This window comes from Aptenodytes forsteri, unplaced genomic scaffold, assembly GCF_000699145.1.
Source record: "Aptenodytes forsteri isolate BGI_AS27 unplaced genomic scaffold, ASM69914v1 Scaffold82, whole genome shotgun sequence".
In the NCBI taxonomy this organism is placed as follows: Eukaryota; Metazoa; Chordata; class Aves; order Sphenisciformes; family Spheniscidae; genus Aptenodytes; species Aptenodytes forsteri.
The window spans coordinates 13326691-13344649 of NW_008795490.1; the positions used below are offsets into that span (position 1 = coordinate 13326691).

General features: G+C 39.2%; 1 protein-coding gene across 1 annotated transcript in view; it reads right to left on the minus strand.

Annotated features, from left to right (window-relative positions):
• The window catches only part of LAMA2 (laminin subunit alpha 2), a 299682-nt gene that overhangs the window by 137586 nt on the left and 144137 nt on the right, over positions 1 to 17959 (minus strand). Inside the window, exons 18-21 of the mRNA XM_019472632.1 lie at positions 12602 to 12688; positions 6071 to 6282; positions 1350 to 1456; positions 112 to 375 (exon numbers count right to left, since the gene is read on the minus strand). Of these exons, the coding sequence (XP_019328177.1) occupies positions 112 to 375; positions 1350 to 1456; positions 6071 to 6282; positions 12602 to 12688 (670 nt within the window). The remainder of the gene's footprint in view (positions 1 to 111; positions 376 to 1349; positions 1457 to 6070; positions 6283 to 12601; positions 12689 to 17959) is intronic.

Sequence of the window (17959 nt, forward strand, 5' to 3'; positions counted from 1 at the left end):
AGGACATGTTTTTAAAAAGAAAAAAAAAAAAAAAAAAAAAGGTCTGCGGGAGCTCCAAACACAAGCAAATACGAGATTTCACCCCATGCAATGCACACAGTTTCTGATTACCAGAGTAGCAGGCCGGTAAGCACCCCGTGGGCACCCACTGGCACTGCTGACGCCCCATCTCCGAGGGGGGACTCGGATCTGCTGACTGCTTCCTGCATTTTCTTTCAGTTTAGGCACCTGTCTGCTGATTTCACAGCGTCTGCCCATGAATCCTGATTTGCAGATACATCTTCCTGACATATCACATTGCAGTGATACGGATCCTAAAGCACTGCAGCCACAGGGTATACAAATCAGCTTTTCTGGGGCCCAGAAGTAGCTGGGCTTTAAGAATGAAAAGTAAACACTGTTAGAAAGTGAAGATAATGAAACTACAGCAAATAAGAGTACAGGGAAAAAGATAGTAGTAAACACAGTAGTAAACAAAGATTAATTCCAACCAACGGCCAATATTGTATCAACAAGCTTGACATATTTTCTGTGTATGTTATGCAATCTGTGCAAATTCCATTGATACCAACGATTTTTCTTTGAACGGACTCTTTAAACAGTGTTGAAAATAGAGTGTTAGCAAACCTCTTCAGAAATTACGCAGTTTATGCAGGGTGAAAATGATCCCTGTGCTTTAAATTACACACATGCAGAAGTGTTCTGAGGACACAGGCCTAACCCACAAGTCCTCACGCTGAGCTAGAGAAATGTGCAGCCAGCTATAACATATTCCTTAGCAGCCTAAAGAAAACTCTGTGAAAGTTCATGAAACACTGTTTTTTGCAGTGATTTATGAGACAGCAAAACAACGTCAAGGCAAAACACACTTTCACCAAAAAAGAATACATTATTTGGACAATACAAGAAGAACCCCTACATTAAAACATTAAAGCAGAACATTCACAGCAGAAGTAAACTAGCATCCTTTTTTTTTTTCGAAAATCAGATGCTATCAGATATTTTGCAACTCTCTTCAGAGGGATTTTCCCCCAGAGCTGCAATACTTTTAACTAATTTATTTATAAGAAGCATTCAGAATATAAAGTGTTCATACCACATATAAAAATGTACTTGTATATACAGTGAGGCTTAAAATATATTTGCATGCAATGCTCTGTGTTTTGTTCTAGAAAATCTTTGGAAAACATTTTAAAACCAGCCATTTTACCATTCTGTACGTAAGAACAACCCATCTATGTTAAGTGAAAAACGAGCGAAAAAGAAAAACTATCCAAACCGAAACTGTATTTACTCATGAGAAACAGGGAAGAAAAACAGAAAGAAAACAGCATTTCGCGTTCACTCACCTGGCAGATGTCGCACCGGCGCCCAATCACGTTGGCTTTACACTCACACTGGCCTGTCCAAGAGTCACAGATCTCTGAGAAGGAGCCATTGATGTGACAGTGACAGGCTGCAGAGGAAGAAGAAGGAGCTGTCAATGTATTTCCTAAACCACGTATGCTGCTGAAGCTATCTTTAATAGACAAATGTTTACAGCGTGGCTTTTGCCACCCTGAGAAACCCAAGAAGGCAAGCCCGAGTAAAGCAGGAAGGTGTTACTCCCATATGGTGACAACAGACATTAACCTACCCATATTAATGTGGAATTTTGCTCCAAATTATTACAGTGAGAAATTTTGCCTCGACTTCATAAACAATTTGTTTTATATGCGCCTCTCAGATCAAACGAGGACGTTTAGGGCACATTACTGTGTATGTGATGATGGAGAATTAAGGTTTTAAAACAGTAACTGCCTTTACATTTTAATTAGTGCCAAATTTCCAGACCGAGGGGATGGTGGGGAAGGCAGGGCTCTTTCCCTCTCAGAAGCTGCTCCCTCAGAACAGTCTGGCCATTGCCGCAAACCCTGGAGTGGGCAGGGCGGCACTGACATAAAAAAAAGGGGTACAGACCCTTACACAAGGTTTGTACGGGGTTTAGCTATGGCAGGTGGGAGTGCTACTGCTCCACATGCTGCTCCTCCTGCCCCGGAGGCCAGTCCGTGTTAATGTAGTAGGCAGGAAATGTCGGCAGGCTGAGGCCCCAGAACAAGGCTACCTCCAGGGGCCTCGCTACGGGGGCTGTAACCTCCTCAGCCCCCCAAGAGCTCCTCCTCACAGACAGCACCCTGGAGTACAGCTGAAAAAGGGACCGAGGATTATCTGCTTCCGTGACACGCTGGTACCTCTGTCTCAGCAGCAGCAGCACAGTTCTCAGAGGAAACGTAACCCAACTGACCAGCCTAACTCATCACAACGCTCTCTTACGGATTTAAAATGGCAATGAAGAGGAACTGCTGTTCCTTGAGGAAAATAAAAACGCTTTTGGCTTCTAAATTCTCATGTTTTAGGAGAAGAGAAATTTTTGGGAAGCTTTCTATCACCCTTTATGTTCTCTGACCACAATTCTTTTGGCATGCAGAGATTAGGAAAAAATCCCTTTAGCGCTCAGAGTAGAGAAGAGGGATGTGATCAGGCGTCACAGGAACTATGGCCATGCAGTCACCAATTCTATCAGCGTGAGCTGGTTCCTGCACGTCCTTTTTCTTCCCAGAGGGGAATGAATCCGCATCTCTATATTTATTATCAATGTACTCTCTAAACCAGGGCTCCAATCCACTTTTTGGCTTCCTGCGGTGCCCTGACTGCATGTGTTGGTCTTTTTCTCAACCTGACAGCTTCATTTTAAGAAACACTTAAGAGTCCCAACAGTGAACACATGCTGGTCACATATTTGCATGTCACAAGGTGCCATCTGAGACAAAGCAGTTATATTTTTTCTATATATAGACTATTACAACAGGAGCTTCCTCATTACTTTATTGGACTTGCTACATTGTAAATTGACAGGATTATTTTCTGTTTTTCCCCTCACTTTTCAGGTATTCTGTAAAAGTTGCTTCTTTTAAATGAAAGTGACTTCATGGGTTGCTAGTCTGTTCACGGCCTTATTTCTCAAATGTTTGCAAAGATGTCTCATATTCTGGAATACGTAACAAAAATATGTTGGGCTTTCCTATCAGTCTGGTAACACTATCAGAGGTTTTGATGTCTTTCTGTTTTGCAATATATTTTAAAAATGTAAACACTTAAAAACACTTCTGCTGTAATTAACATAGCTTCTCTTTTCCTTTTACTCTCACACTGTACACAGTGATGAGTATCAAATATATATATTTCGAGTATGTTTCTAATTAAAATGGTCAGCAGTGAAAGGTGATGTGAAAGCTCAGACTCAACAAACCACAATTCTCAATGAAAATTAACAGTATTTATACAGAACTCAAAAAACAAAGCTTGTCTTATTTGAATTGTTTTGCTTATCAGGCATATGACACCACAAGAATCAAAAAGAAAATTTACACTGATTTTATAAACAGATGAGTTTGTCCTATTTATATTATATATTACTACAAACAGCATACCACGTATTCTTAACTCAGCCACGGATGACTGAGTGCAATACAGTGGTTAGGCAGAACTTGGAAGTCAAGACTTTGATTGTTTTTCTTGGCTCTGGCAGTACATACATACAGAAGAAACATACAGTCCGGGCTATTCATCTGCTAAACTGTTACTCAATCTGATAAATTGCATTTATCTCACCTAAAGCCTTCCCATTCATTCACCTCTACTGGGAAAATTAGCTATTGTCCAAACCTCCAAATGGTTGCCATAATACAATACCGCCTGTCAGAGAAGTTTGTCTTACTTTCTCCCAAAATGACACTGGTCAAGACCTTTCTCATCCTCTCTTGATTTGTATAAATATTTATGCGTGTTTATTTACAATCAACCTACACACTTACTCGCCTCCAACAGTAGTACCTATGCACTGGCACGTAGGCACACTTGAATATTTGCTTTAATTCATCTCATGTCACTTAGCTTTATTACCATCAGCACAACCCCCAGGTATTTGCTTCAGCACCCTGTGCTGTTTCGCACCAAAACACCAACCTACTAGAATCAAATCAAATAAGCCTAGGACATTTGCTCAGTTTTCTTAGATTATAATTTTGTACAGATACACCAAGAAATTCAGAGACGCTACAGTGATGTAAAGTTGTACTGTCATTTGAAAGGGTTAATGCACATGACAACAGCACTGTACTGAGAAAGAGCAAGAAATCATTTCAAACAATAATGTGAAAGCAAAATTCATGCTTTGCAATACTCTTGGATTTGGCTTTTTAATAAGGAAAGAAATTGAAAACAACAAAGTAAAGGCACAGTCCCTCTGATATTGTAGCTGCAGGGCAAACTTCATGGAAGTCTGCAAAGGAAATAAAAAATCATATGCAAAAAAGAAAACCCACATGAAAGAGGGAGAGTAGATGAATACAAGGTAACTGTGAACACAAGGCTCTGAATACATTAGGGGGCTCTCCTTGTCAGTGATACTGACAACAAAAGCAAAGGTTGTAATTCTACATTAAATATGTATTTATTTTTAATACTTTTTTTTTTAATTGTATGTTTTCTGAACTCTCCTCATATTACATCTCTTTCCCATGCAGCTGCCACTACTGTAGAAATGTTCAAAGCAACAGTCCTATTGATGACTCAGGAATGGTGACAAGCTACTGGAAGCTATGATTTTTGAAATATACTTCTTTTTAAATCACATTACACACTTAACACCCTAACTTATATGACATCATTCATCACAAACTGTTAACTCGTGCAGAGAATATATGTGATTGTCCAACTTTATCCAGCATTGTATAAAGTAGGTACAGAAAGCATTTACACAGGTGTATGTCTTCATGGCTATCTATGATTTTACATATATCAGTGTTTATTAGCCTTAGCTGTGAAACCTGGTAATGTTCTGCATCTCACTGGCTCCCATGCAGTCTTCGGTGGTCCAACAGAACTTAGTATTCTCACTGTCAAACTGCAAGCCACTAATTAGAGCAAATCCTGGAAATGGATGCCAGCGGCTCAGACTTTCGTGCTTGCAACACATACTGCAGAAGTGGTCCCTGTGTTCCTACACACACAGCAGTAAGACCATGGCCCAGCTCTTTTACTTGCATAATTTTATCCTGATATAACACCTTTGTACTCAATGGAGTTGCTCTGAGTTTACTGCAATGAAAGAAAAGGATTAAATCCTCGTGACAGTGAAATAAAATACTCTGCTCTCTCAGGACGGTTTACAACCTGTTGTGTTCCATTCCTCAGAATAGGGTGGAAGGGTATGTGAAGAATGGTTTTAAGTTAAAAGCCTTGTTCTGCCCAATAGCTGCATTCTGAATTGTGGCAGCAATAGCTCAGAGAGCCACTGCCTTCTACAGAAGAAAAAGCTCCTGCTCCTACCAAATCTTCCATCTGCTCTCAATTTCTTGCAATCACTCAGGGGAAGTATGAGCTGGGGCTCATACTTAAACAAAAAGCCACCACTCAGCTGAGAAGTGGTAGCTTGCTGCAGTGCCAGTTATCTTCCTCCAAAGCACCTTAGAAAATTTGTCAGGAGATTTTAGACTCTGCTTTGCAGGAGGCAGGAGAATCTTGCCCTGTAAGAGGCAGCAGCTCCCAGCAACTCTTACCGAGGTCATGTACGTGGGAAGGAGATCACAAGTGCTGCCAAAGTTGCACCCTACAGTAACTGAAATATCACTCCCTCCTTTCAGCACCAATCTCACTAGTTAATGGGATTTCCCTGGATGGCTTATAGCATTTTTAGTGAATTGTTTTCATTTATTTGTATTTATTTCTGTAGATCTGACATTTAGTATAACCTTTTGCATCCATGCAATGCTCTGCTCTCCCAGGTTTTTTCCATGTCTGCTTCATTACTGCTTCAACTACAGCAGGAAGTTTTTTAATAGGTTCTTCTTTCTATTTACTTCGCAGCCTCCCTTTCCAGATGCAGATGCAAGTAAAACACTATTATTATTTGAGGTGTAAGTACACCGTATCATTCTGCTGCTCACACATAGAGGCACAGTCTTCCTCTCAGGAACACAGATATAGGATAGATCAATACTGTCAGGAGCAGTAAAAGTTCACGACTTACGTTGACAGTTCCTTGCATCAAGAGCATCGCCAAAATATCCATCAGCACACCTCTCACAATATTGGCCTGTTGTACCTGGCTTACATATCAGGCAAGCACCAGACAAGCTGTCACAGCTGCCAGGAATGGAGAAGTCAAGGTTGTCATTACACTGGCATGGCTGGCACGATCCCCCTGGTATTAGAGGTTGTCCAAAATAGCCTTCTGCACACCTAAGGTAAAAGACATCACCAGTTAGGACCTGTAAATAATCCTCTTAATAGAAATATTTAATTTTGTTGCCTCACTAATCACCAAAAATCATTTGATCTTCTTTCAAGTATTTCTTAAGCGTCTTTTTTCTCTCTCCCTCCTTCTCCTTTTTAACAACACTGTAGATACACTACCAGCTGAAATCCTGCCAGTTCTGCTAGTAATTAGATTTCAGTGGGAGAAAAATCTTGTCACTGGCACTGAAGACGAGACAAAGCATAATAAGAAATCTGTCTATTGGCACACTAGAGGAATTCAGGTCCATGTTAGATAGGCTTTGTATTTCAGCACATCATGTCTAGACGTTCTGTACTCATTTACCAGCAAGCTTGATGATTTTTTCCCTCTACCTTAAAAAGTTGTTTAGTTTAGAAAAGCAGGTTTAGAAAGTAATACAGACATAAATTTGTCTACCTAACAAGATCCTCCCCTGACTTAGCCTTCCCCTGAGCTAGCCTGACCCCCTGGTTAGATTTGTTTAATTAATGGATTGCTAATCTCTGTGTACAGGTAGGTAACAAAAAGATTGCTCATTATCACAGAAACTATGTTGGTGTGTACTATACCTTTCATATTTTAACAGAGATGTTTAAAAATATCACCTTCTTTTCCACCTTGCCTACCAGCAATTTCCTGTGAGTACCATGTAGAACAGGTTAGTAAATCCGACCTAACATGAGTGTGTATTTAAAGCAAATCTCTACTCGTCTCACAGCCTATTTCCTATTTATATTCTGGTCTGCTTTCCCTTTCCATTACATTTGCTCACACTTCACAGTAAGAGCAACTTGCAGATAGTAAAGAAAAAGAAGAAAAATTGCCCTGTTCCAGCTAATGAAGTTATTCATGTGCATCTCAGATGAACTCCAATTAGCGTAAAGAAAACAGAAAGTACGTAAAACACGTTGCATAAATTAATGTTTCCTACTATTTTAAAGTTGGTTTGAATGCACTTCTAATGTACATAGATATCCTCTCTGCTTTGTAATAGTACTGGATGGTATGGCTGAGCAAGGATTTTGGGTACCATCCTAATACAGGAATGCAGAGCTCCACTATGCTTTCACTCTTGTCCCTTTATGCTCATCAAGTTCATCCTTTTCCTTGCATACAGAATATCTCATGAAGCTTCCAACTGGATCCTAAACAAAGCCATCTATACATTTATTGGGTATTAGTCAAGATCATTAGCAAAGATTATAAAAATGGATGACTGAGACTAGGGAGGAAACTATAGTTGGATCTAACTGAACAGTGTTTTCTACTAAGATATTACGCAAAGTAGGATTTTTTCCATTCTCTAAGAATACCCACAATGCAGACCATAGATGAATAATATGTATAAATAGTCCAGTGGTTTGGGTGCATGTAAGCACTCAAGAACATGAGCAAAATTTTCACAATCTAGCCCACTGTGCTTTCCTCCTTTAGCATAGCCATCTCTCACAATTACCTCCTCATAGCAACAATACATCAAAATCTTGTCATTAGAATAATTCAGGCATTTTATTTGCAGAACCTGTCACGAATGTAGCCATGTATTGTACCTCCTTGTATTCCCCGCTGTATTTTAGCTTACTTTCACCAAAACAAATTGGCTTTTTTTCAGCAATGACATCTCAGTTACAAAGGCCAGGAATGTCTCTTAATACGTGTAACCATTAATGGCCATGTTTTATCAAAGCCAAAGAATAACAGGATAATTTATGCAGTTATCTTATTTTACCTAAAATGGACAATGTGTGAAGTTCACCCATGCTTTGCTGAGATCTTTCTCACTTACTACTGGCGCATTTGTCATAAATCTGTTATCTTTTGGTACTACTAATCTATTTGACTTCACTTAATGTGTATTCTTTTCCCTCTTCCACTTTCATTTAGGGGTTAGTTCTGTATCTGATAACATTCACAGAAACTTATCAAGCAGTTCACAGAAAAAATACTCTAGGGATTTGTGAGAAATGCACTGCTAATCATTTCCTTCTATTAATAGCAGGAGACCTTGATAACTCTTTGTATTCTCATCAGTTTAGACTTTGCTAATTAAAATTAGGAAAACCCACTACCATCACATAGCTATGTTCTACTTATATACATACATAATCTCAAATCCAGATTCAAGATGATCCTGAAAGTAGGGGTAAACCACTTAAGCTTAAAAGAAAACTCTGTGTATATATCTATGCGTAAATTCTTCCACTTTTTCTCCTACTTCTCCTGAAGTTGCAGGGGAAGATTAAAAAATCCACTTTCACTAATTCTATCTTTATTCCTGTAAGGACATTTCTACTTCAGCTACTCTTCTCAGATTCAAAGCATTACATGTTTGGCAAGTTTCATATTAAAAAAAACAATAATGTATGTGGCATGGAAAATTACATTTATGTATTACACAAAATACATATCTAAATAAATGACTGCTAAATACAACAGAACACCTCTGAGATGAAAAAAATAAACAAAAATAGGAGTAAAACCAGTGAAGAAAGATTGTTTCCATATTTTTCTTTCTTCCTCTATGCTCACCTTTACCCTCAAATGCAGGTGTGTCTGTGACTGACACTGTTTTTATTTGGCATAACTGGTGCTACATACAGGGCTACTATATAAATATATGTGTATGCATGTGTACTGGGTCTGGCTGGGATGGAGCTTATTTTCTTTATAGCAGCCTGTACGGTGCTGTGTATATACACCTATATGCACACAAACAGAGGCCTATTTTATAAGTTTCTTTATATTTACCAGAAAAAAAGCCCTTGAGACAGAGTTAATTTAGGCTGCAAATCCAAACACTTTAAAGTCTGGAAATACTGTTTTTACAGTTGCTTTGAAACTTACGTGTATTCAACCCGTGTACGAAATTGGGCAAAAGCCCTGTGGAGAAACGGCCTGTGAACACAGAGTTAAAAATCTTAACTCAGGTGCACAACACAGATGTTATTGTTGCACGATCACTTACAAATCTTGCATTTTCTAAGGTCAGAGTGCCTACCTTTGCAACCTGCAAACAATCCTGCATAACACATTTGTTCTATCAAATCTCCTGAATGTTTGACACTTTTGCCATCAGCACTGCAAAACAGACTTGTACTTCTGGCACTAGTGGAAGAACTATATTAGCTAGGAGGAGCAGCAGGTTGAAGCCAAGGGACTCATAAGGGACTGTGTCTGGCGGCACTCTATGCTAGACCTGAAGAATGGGGCGGGGGGGAAGAGGGAAGGAAGGACACAACCCAGCTCACTCCTCTCCTCCCACTTAGGTTACACTGACCTCTCATCTCTCCTTCTAGGAGGAAAAGGTCACTGGAACCACATTCAGAAATGAAGGAGTACTACAGGAGAAGCTAGACTGTCACCCATTTTGCTTCTTTCCCCTAAAACTGTGTGCTCTTGTCTATATCAAGACTGTGTAGTCGGAAAATGCGTATTGTCATCCTGTAAATGTGCTGGGCTCAAAGGACAGCTTTTTTACATTCTCACACAGCCTTTCTATGGAGTTAGGAGAGTGTCTGTCCTACCTCATACCCCTTGGGAAAGTGGGCAGTAAGCAAAAGAAGAATGTAAGTCTAATTCCTTGGGGAAAAGGATTAAATGGGGAAGCTGGGCTTTCTCTACAATTATAGATACGTGGTAACTCCCAACACAGTTTATATCGGCAATTGTTTTGATGGTGTCAGAAGCCAGACCCCTCAGAACATTGAGCAATTTCGGCAACAATTTCCTGAAGAGTTCAAGGGAGAGACGTAGCAAATTTTTTTGACATTTTACAACTCAGATGTGTCTCTGTGTGTGTGTGTGTGTGTATCTATAAAAAAGATCTTCTCTCCCTAGGGGGCAGAGTATGATTTTGGAGGCCAAATAAGTACAGTACTGCGTATGCTCACTTCATGATACTTAGTACGCCATGATAATTTAGGACTGTTCAGTTAATGAATCATGTGGCTCAGATCACTTGTCGCTTTGCAGTTGCTAAAATGAAAGAGAATTTCATGTAAACTCTTTTAGCAATTATACAATCACTATTAATAGCAAAAGGCAACATGCTTTCTCCTGTTCATTATTATTGACAGCTGTGGGCATTTCCAAGCAACTTGTTACAATTAAAAGCAAATAGTTCTATGCGCACTGGAATTAATGGCCTAATTTCCAATGGATTTATATCTCATGGTTACAGCTGAGGGCTGATTATTTGCTGCAGGATGTTGCTATTCAGCAGGGAGTAATCCCTCAGGCTACAGCAGCGCTTTTTCCTTGCCCTGTGAAAGTTTTCTTATGGACAGAACATTTAATAATCTCTCTCATTCTCTCTCTCTCATGTATTCTCTGCTGTTTAATCAGGTGTGAGTTCACACAGTATTCTCCCCCTTAGCTATGACATGTCCTGATTTATTAACCTCTATTCGCCACTTCTTTTCACGAAACCTTCAGGAACAATTATTATCTTTGAGACCTCCTACCCTTCTGTCAAATTTGGTTGAAATTGACCTACAAGTTCAAATGTCTTTGCGGGCAGCCAGACAGACACGCACAAAAAGATTACACTAGCCTCATTTCCTTAGGAAATCAGGCTAAAATCCAAGCCTGCCACTTTTTCAGATTCTGTCCTACTGCATCTACAGCCTGTGCTCCACTCAGAAATAGCACTTGTTGCTAATGGAAGCTGTCAATGACCCTGCATTGACAAACTGCCACCAAAGTGCTCTTGATGTGATTTATTCCTGCCGCCATTAACTTCACAGCCCACTAGCTGAAAGGAGGTGATGACTTCCAAGACAGACAGGAAAAGACAGGCAGAAATAGCACACAGCAGGAGCAGACTCGGTGATGATGGGTGGAAATAGGTGACAGCCTGCACTCTCACTTCAGGACAGATATAGCACAACAGGGGATTTGAAAGGAAGTAGTTGTAAATGTAAATTGGTAAGACAGGACTAGAGGGTGATTCACAGCGTATGGTCAGGTTCCTGCTTTCCTAGTTGGAAATTCCTCTTCGTTCATTCCTATTTTTCCTCATCCCAGCCTGAATATTATAAGTCTTCATTCAGAGGCCTTACCTTTTTTTAGGGTCTACGTTGGAAAATGCTGCAAGCAGCTCATGGAAGTGCCAAATGGCAAAAGCCTACTAAGAAACAGAAGTGCCATGTTTTCATGCCACGTAACTGTCTAGCCAGGTGTTAGATAGTTAGCTGGCTCCCCCAACCCCTCTTAAAAAAGGTGCCATTTGCAGGGTCACAAGGGACTGGGATCATGGAGCCAAAACCAATGCTGATTCATCACAACCTCCAAACTAGCAGAGGTCCCCTGGCACACTAACTGCTCTTGAAAGCTGTTCCATCCATGTGAAGGGACAGAAAGGCGTGCAGACACTGATGATATCCCTTGTCTATGCGGTCTTACCTCCTGTGGAAGGGGGTTCCCAGGAGCTTAGCACCTGCACTCACACTAGCCTTCTGTTTCATTTAAATTCTCCACGTGATCCTTTCAGAATAACAGGATATAAGAAGGGGAGAGAACTTTCCCTCTCAGTACTAGCATGTCACTCAGACCTGTCAAAGCCAAAGACAGACTAGACATATTTTTTATTTGTCTTTTGTATAGGTAGTAATGAAGTGTAGAAAATACATATTGAGCTTTTCTATGTACACGACAAAGAGGAATTATATTTTTTGTCATTAAAACCTAGCTTGCTCTATTTGCTAAATAAAGACTGCAACGGGAAACTAGAAACAACAAAAATGTAAAATATTGTTTAAAAATAATTAAAGTCACAAATAACTTATTAGGAGAACTGTATTTTTGCTGCATAGAAACAACAAATGTAAAATATTGTTTAAAAATAATTAAAGTCACAAATAACTTATTAGGAGAACTGTATTTTTGCTGCATATTAACTTTTCAAAAAGAGGTATCAGTAATTTATTGACTACTTGATTCACCCTGCTCTAAACATTCAAATGACAAAAGAGACAAAATAATTATAAAAATCTCAGAAGAGTGACAGAAAAGCTAGAGGAATAATTAAAAAAAAAAAATCTTGCTTCTCAGGAAATGCTTCTTGGAAGCTTTGCACTTTACCATAGAGTAATAAAACAAGCACTAGAAATATGCAAATGCATGGACACAATATCAGAGGAAGACGCACAGGAATTTCTTCAGTGAGTTTCAGAACACAGGAATGGGTATGAGAAGGGGAGGTAATAAAAAGGTAGAACAGTTCCATGTGATAAATACTTTTGTTTCAGACCTCATATGGTTAAAAGCATGATGCTTGCTTACCTTTCACAGCGTGGTCCCACGTACCCAGCTGGGCATTCATCGCATATTAATCCATGACTTCGGTCAAAATGGCATGTTGGGCTAAAGCTGTGTTGTTGATATTGGGTAAGAAGAGGGACAAGAAAGGAACATAAAGAAAAGACTTTTAGCAGCATAACTCTCTTTCCACTTCAGAGATCATTAATTTGCAAAACAGTGCCCAGGAAAAGTGATCCTGGTCTAGGACTTGGGGCTTAAGTTTGACTCCAGCAAATTGAATTTGGAATGACTCTGCTATTTCTGCGACACGGAATATAGAGTAACGGATGGCAGCATCCCAATAGCCTGTTATTACGGGACTTGAGCCTGCCACCGAGTGGTCTGGATACCATTAAAAAGGCAGGAATGTACAGCTGTTTGTTTGTGCCCCCGAGGGCCTGGCAAAACAATCTATGCCATGATGTGGCCCCTATATAAATCTTTCTGAAGGACAACTGATTTGAAAGCTCAGTTAACTTTGTGTATAACCGGCTGTGAAAGGAACCCAGTGAACAAGAAAGGGGAGGGGCAAAAAGGGAAATATCTGGTGCAGCTTCCCAGAGAGTGCATTTGAGTAAATCGAGTGCCAACGACCTCAAGCAACAGGCCAGACAGGCACGCTGAAGTTTAAGAATAGCCTGCAGAGTAGAAAGTTTTACCTCTTTGCTATGCTCTACTTATTTTTAGCTGGGTTTTTTATAAATAAGGATACCGTAGGCATTTGCAAGCTCCACCTCTCGATGTCTGTGTTTAACTCTGAACTGTGCTTCTTCACTGTTTAGCATTTTGCTTTCCATAATCTTTCTCCCTTAACACACTTTTGTGAGGAAACCTCCTGACACTCTAAAAGACACCGCACAGAAGAAGAGGCAACCTGTTCTTCTATCATTCTGGAATGATTATTAGAGACAGAGACATACGAGCACCTTTATAGGGCCTCATCTAAATAATGGTAATCAATTCTGGTCAACCAAATAGAAAAATAGAAAAAGGAAAAAAAAAGAAAAGAATGGGAGCAAGTGCATAGTGGGGTGACTATTCACAACAGGAAAACAAAGCGCCTATCTGAAAAGAAGACACTAAACTTACCTTTTGTAACCTAGGAAAACAGAAGTTGAGAAGGAATATAATTGCTCTAACAAAGACATCAGAAGGAAGGTATATTCAAGGTAAAAGTTCATGCTACAATAATAACAAATAGACATAATTCAACTTCGGATAAATTAAAGCAGGATATACGATGAAAGTTTCTGGAAAATAATAGGCACGGGGAAGACAGAAAAGCTTAATTAGGATCATGTAACGTGATTACCTGCTGGTGACTGGACCCCACTTCTCAGGAGTCATCCATCCTATGATCTGACCTCAGTTACTCTTTATTCTGTTTCTGTTATAGATTATTTCCATTTATAAATACCCTGTCTGTCACAGGGCAAGTTACCCCACAGACATAAGAGATCAGTAAGAAAAATGTGGGAAGGTCAGGTCCAGTAAACATAGACAGGTATTGGGATTTTCCTCTTTCCCATAAGGCTTATGTTTGTGTTATTTAGCAATGTCACTCAATTAAGAATAGAGCAACGAATGCATGAGGAGCCCGTTGAAGAAACAATAATTGTTCATTCTATTTTCAAATGGCAATGAAAGCAATTTTCAACTGAGGCACACATTATCATTGAATCTAATCAGCAGCACCTGACTTATTTCAAATAAGATCCTGCTTGTCAATCCCAACCTCACTCTTTCTAAGAGCTACATGGGAAACTTTGTGGAGATGCTATCACAGCTCATTGTAGCATTGCACAAGATTGACTGCACCACAGTTCCATTAAGAGCTCTGAATTCAACTGCATAAATTTTAGAGATACTAATAATTAAGTACTTATTATTACTAAGCAATAATAATTAATAGCAGAATTTCCATGTTTTAAGGGTTATGCTCAGACCTAGAATCCTTTGATTCTTTCTTTGACTTAATAATCAGTCCACATCTCAACACTAAACATTAATATATTGAGAAATTCCCATCTGCATACTATACAGGAAATACGTGATAGCAGGGTGAGAAAAGAAGAGTTTATCTTCCTGATTATTTAGAATGTCATTACTCGCTAGTGATAAATGCTAATGAACAGTGTGTATTGATCTGTCAAAACAAGATACAAAAAATCTTAGTCCCTCTTGATTCATCATCACTCTTTTCAGTTTTTACATAAGGTAACGACATTAATACCAGTCAGGACATGGGACAAGTATGAATACACAGTATGGGTATATATGTGATAGATCTATGTTGGGAGACAGAGCTTCCTAAAGGCTTACAAGTATGTTATAGAAAACATCTCTTGGGAATAAGTTGGTGATTTTATTTAATTCTCCAAGAAAATATTAAAATTCTGAGACCAATCCGAATTCCTAGTTCACATGCTACGAGTTTACTTGTGACCTTCCCAGGCTGAGTGAGGTATCTTCTATCTGCCATTTCCAGTGATAAAACATTCCTGTCAGGGTCTTCATTACCCATATTAAATTTATCGCCACTTCAAGAGAAAAGCAGTAATTGTCCCAGACATCTAACATTTGGTAGAAAGAATTATATAGTAGTATGTCTGATAATTTCTATGGGAAAAAAAACCAGTTCATTTGAAACGCCTTAAAGACTAAGAATGTTAGAACAGTTTGTAAGAGTGATGCATTAATGAGAAGAGATAAGACGAAGAAGTATGCATTACATATGCCATTTATAATATGGGTATTGATCTCATTTGCATCATATAAGTACAAATATGGAGATATATGCAAAAAGAGGAAAATATAGCCCAGGATCTAGAAAACAAGCTTAGACAACTTAATTTTAGTTTCCTGATTTGGCCAAGCGTTCTTTTCTGACATATGGCCAGTCACTTATCACTGTTGTGCTTCAAAAGGCAATTTTATGATTGCCTTCAGTGATCACATATGGAAACTGCTGCCATTAGGAAACAGGAGAGGGAATGAGCAGCAGTTAAATCAGCTTAAGTTAACTATAGAACAACACCATCACCACCACAGTTCTAAAATGGATAGGACAGTTCTCTTCCATCTTATGTGGCATTGCAAAGAAAAAGACCCAGGTGTTGTGAAAACAGTGATGGGAACCATTATAAACATCATAAAGAAATAAGACACTGCTATAAAAGAGAAAATTGATTTCTTAATAGAAATATATCTCAGAGGTTCATTACATGGACAATATTCTCGATGCACCAGGAACTTAGTATTAAGCTTAGAGACCTACACATGCCCTGTCATGCCATGTTAGGAATTAAATACTACAGGAATTAAAATCTATACATGGCTATTTATAATCACTTGTACGTAAATTAGTCACTTGTTAGGTTATTCAGAAATAACATGACATATACTACATCTGTACAGTGACATGAGCTTTTTCATGTGAAGGATGTGTGAAGGAATCTGAATTGTTTACATACATTATCCCTAGCATACTAAACTCACTGCCAACTAAGTAAGAAAATAAAACGAGTATTTTAACAGCCTTCAGGTAACACACTAAATCTTTAACAACCTCTTTTTTCCTCATAAACAAATTTAATAATTGGTCTAGAACTGTAAAGTCATGAGAGCTTGAACCTAACAATGAGTTCTACAAAGCTTGAGGATGTTCTTCACAGTTCTGCTTTTGTCCATTTTAGAAATAGGAAGCTATTGCACAATTCTAATGCAGGGCTAAACTTTGTAGGGTTTAGGACTCCCACAGTTTCACAGTTCAAGAACATTTATATTCTGTGTTTGTTTTGTACTTACATTTTTCAAGAAAACTAAATATTAAAAAGGGGACTCTCTTGTTCAATTTCAAAAAAGGGAAGTAAAGCAGCCAGAACTCTGATGAATACGTAATAGAGGTCTCCAGGCATTTTGTTAATAAAAACTGAAATTTAATCTATTTGACTTCGTTTGTTGCACATCTGCACAAGATATAAATGTGATAGTGTTTCTCCTGCTTTGTCAGTACAGTGTTCTCAAACAAGAGAAAGAGAATTAATTAACTATGCAAGGAAATATTAAGTATGTGAAAGCAATGAGGATGTCAGAGGAACCATGCCTGAGCAGCAGACGTAATAAACCCATGTATATCTAATAAAACCAACTGAAGAGCTGTGATAACAGGAAGGCAGGCTCCCATTCTACAATCCCCTGGAATTTCTGCTGATAACTGCTTAGGTTATTCCTGCCCAGATCAGTGCAATTTTAACAGGACACAATGCCACTGTAGGCAACAGCATTAGCCTGAACTACTTGAGAGCAAAATCTGTTTCATCTGTGCCTTATGTTGGCACACTGCCATTCAGATCATGTTCTCTTCTTTACTTACACCTTGCAGAGCAGGTGGGTAGCCAAGCGTTTTGCCCTGTAAACCTTAAGAAGTACTCTTTATACTCTTAAGTAGTAAAGTGCATTCCATTGACAGAATCTGACTTCTGTTTCGGGAAAAATGGGGTGAAATAGAAGATGCAGGGCTGAAGGGAAAAAAAAAATTACTCCAGTGGATTTATCAGCTCCTATAGCCACTTAAAACTTTTAAGCTGTGTGAAAAGCTTGGGATGGAGCCGCCTCTCTGCATAGTTTACAATCTTCCAGTACAATCCTACAATCCTGAAATGCTTATATGGGCTAACAGTGATTCTTTTCAGAAGGGACCCACGTCCAATTTGTGGTGGGAATTTGGGCAAGCATTAGTTACCACTGCAAACGTGTCAGACACATACTCAACAGTTCCTGATCTTCCTGAACAATTATTGTATGTGTTGCAGCACAGCAGCTCTTCTGTGTAATCTGGACATGTGCTACTTGCACCAGGGCTCCTTTTCTCTGAAGCCGTACTGGATGGCATAAACCAAATGTGCTAATTCAAACTGATACACATAATTTCCATTTTTTTTTATATGTACAAGTGTCCTGGTTTCGGCTGGGATGGAATTCATTTTCTTCCTAGTAGCTGGTACAGTGCTGTGTTTTGGATTTAGGATGAGAATAATGTTGATAACACACCGATGTTTTAGCTGTTGCTAAGCAGTGCTTACACTAGGACTTTTCAGCTTCCCACGCTCTACTGACTGAGAAGGCTGGAGGTGCACAAGGAGCTGGGAGGGGGCCCAGCCAGGACAGCTGACCCAAAAGCCAAAGGGATATTCCATACCATGTGACGTCATGCTCAGTACATAAACTGGGGGAAAGCTGGCCGGGGGGGCCACTGCTCCCAGGCATCGGTCTGCGGGTGGTGAGCAATTGCATTGTGCATTACTTGCTTTGTGTATTCTTCTATTATTATTATTATTA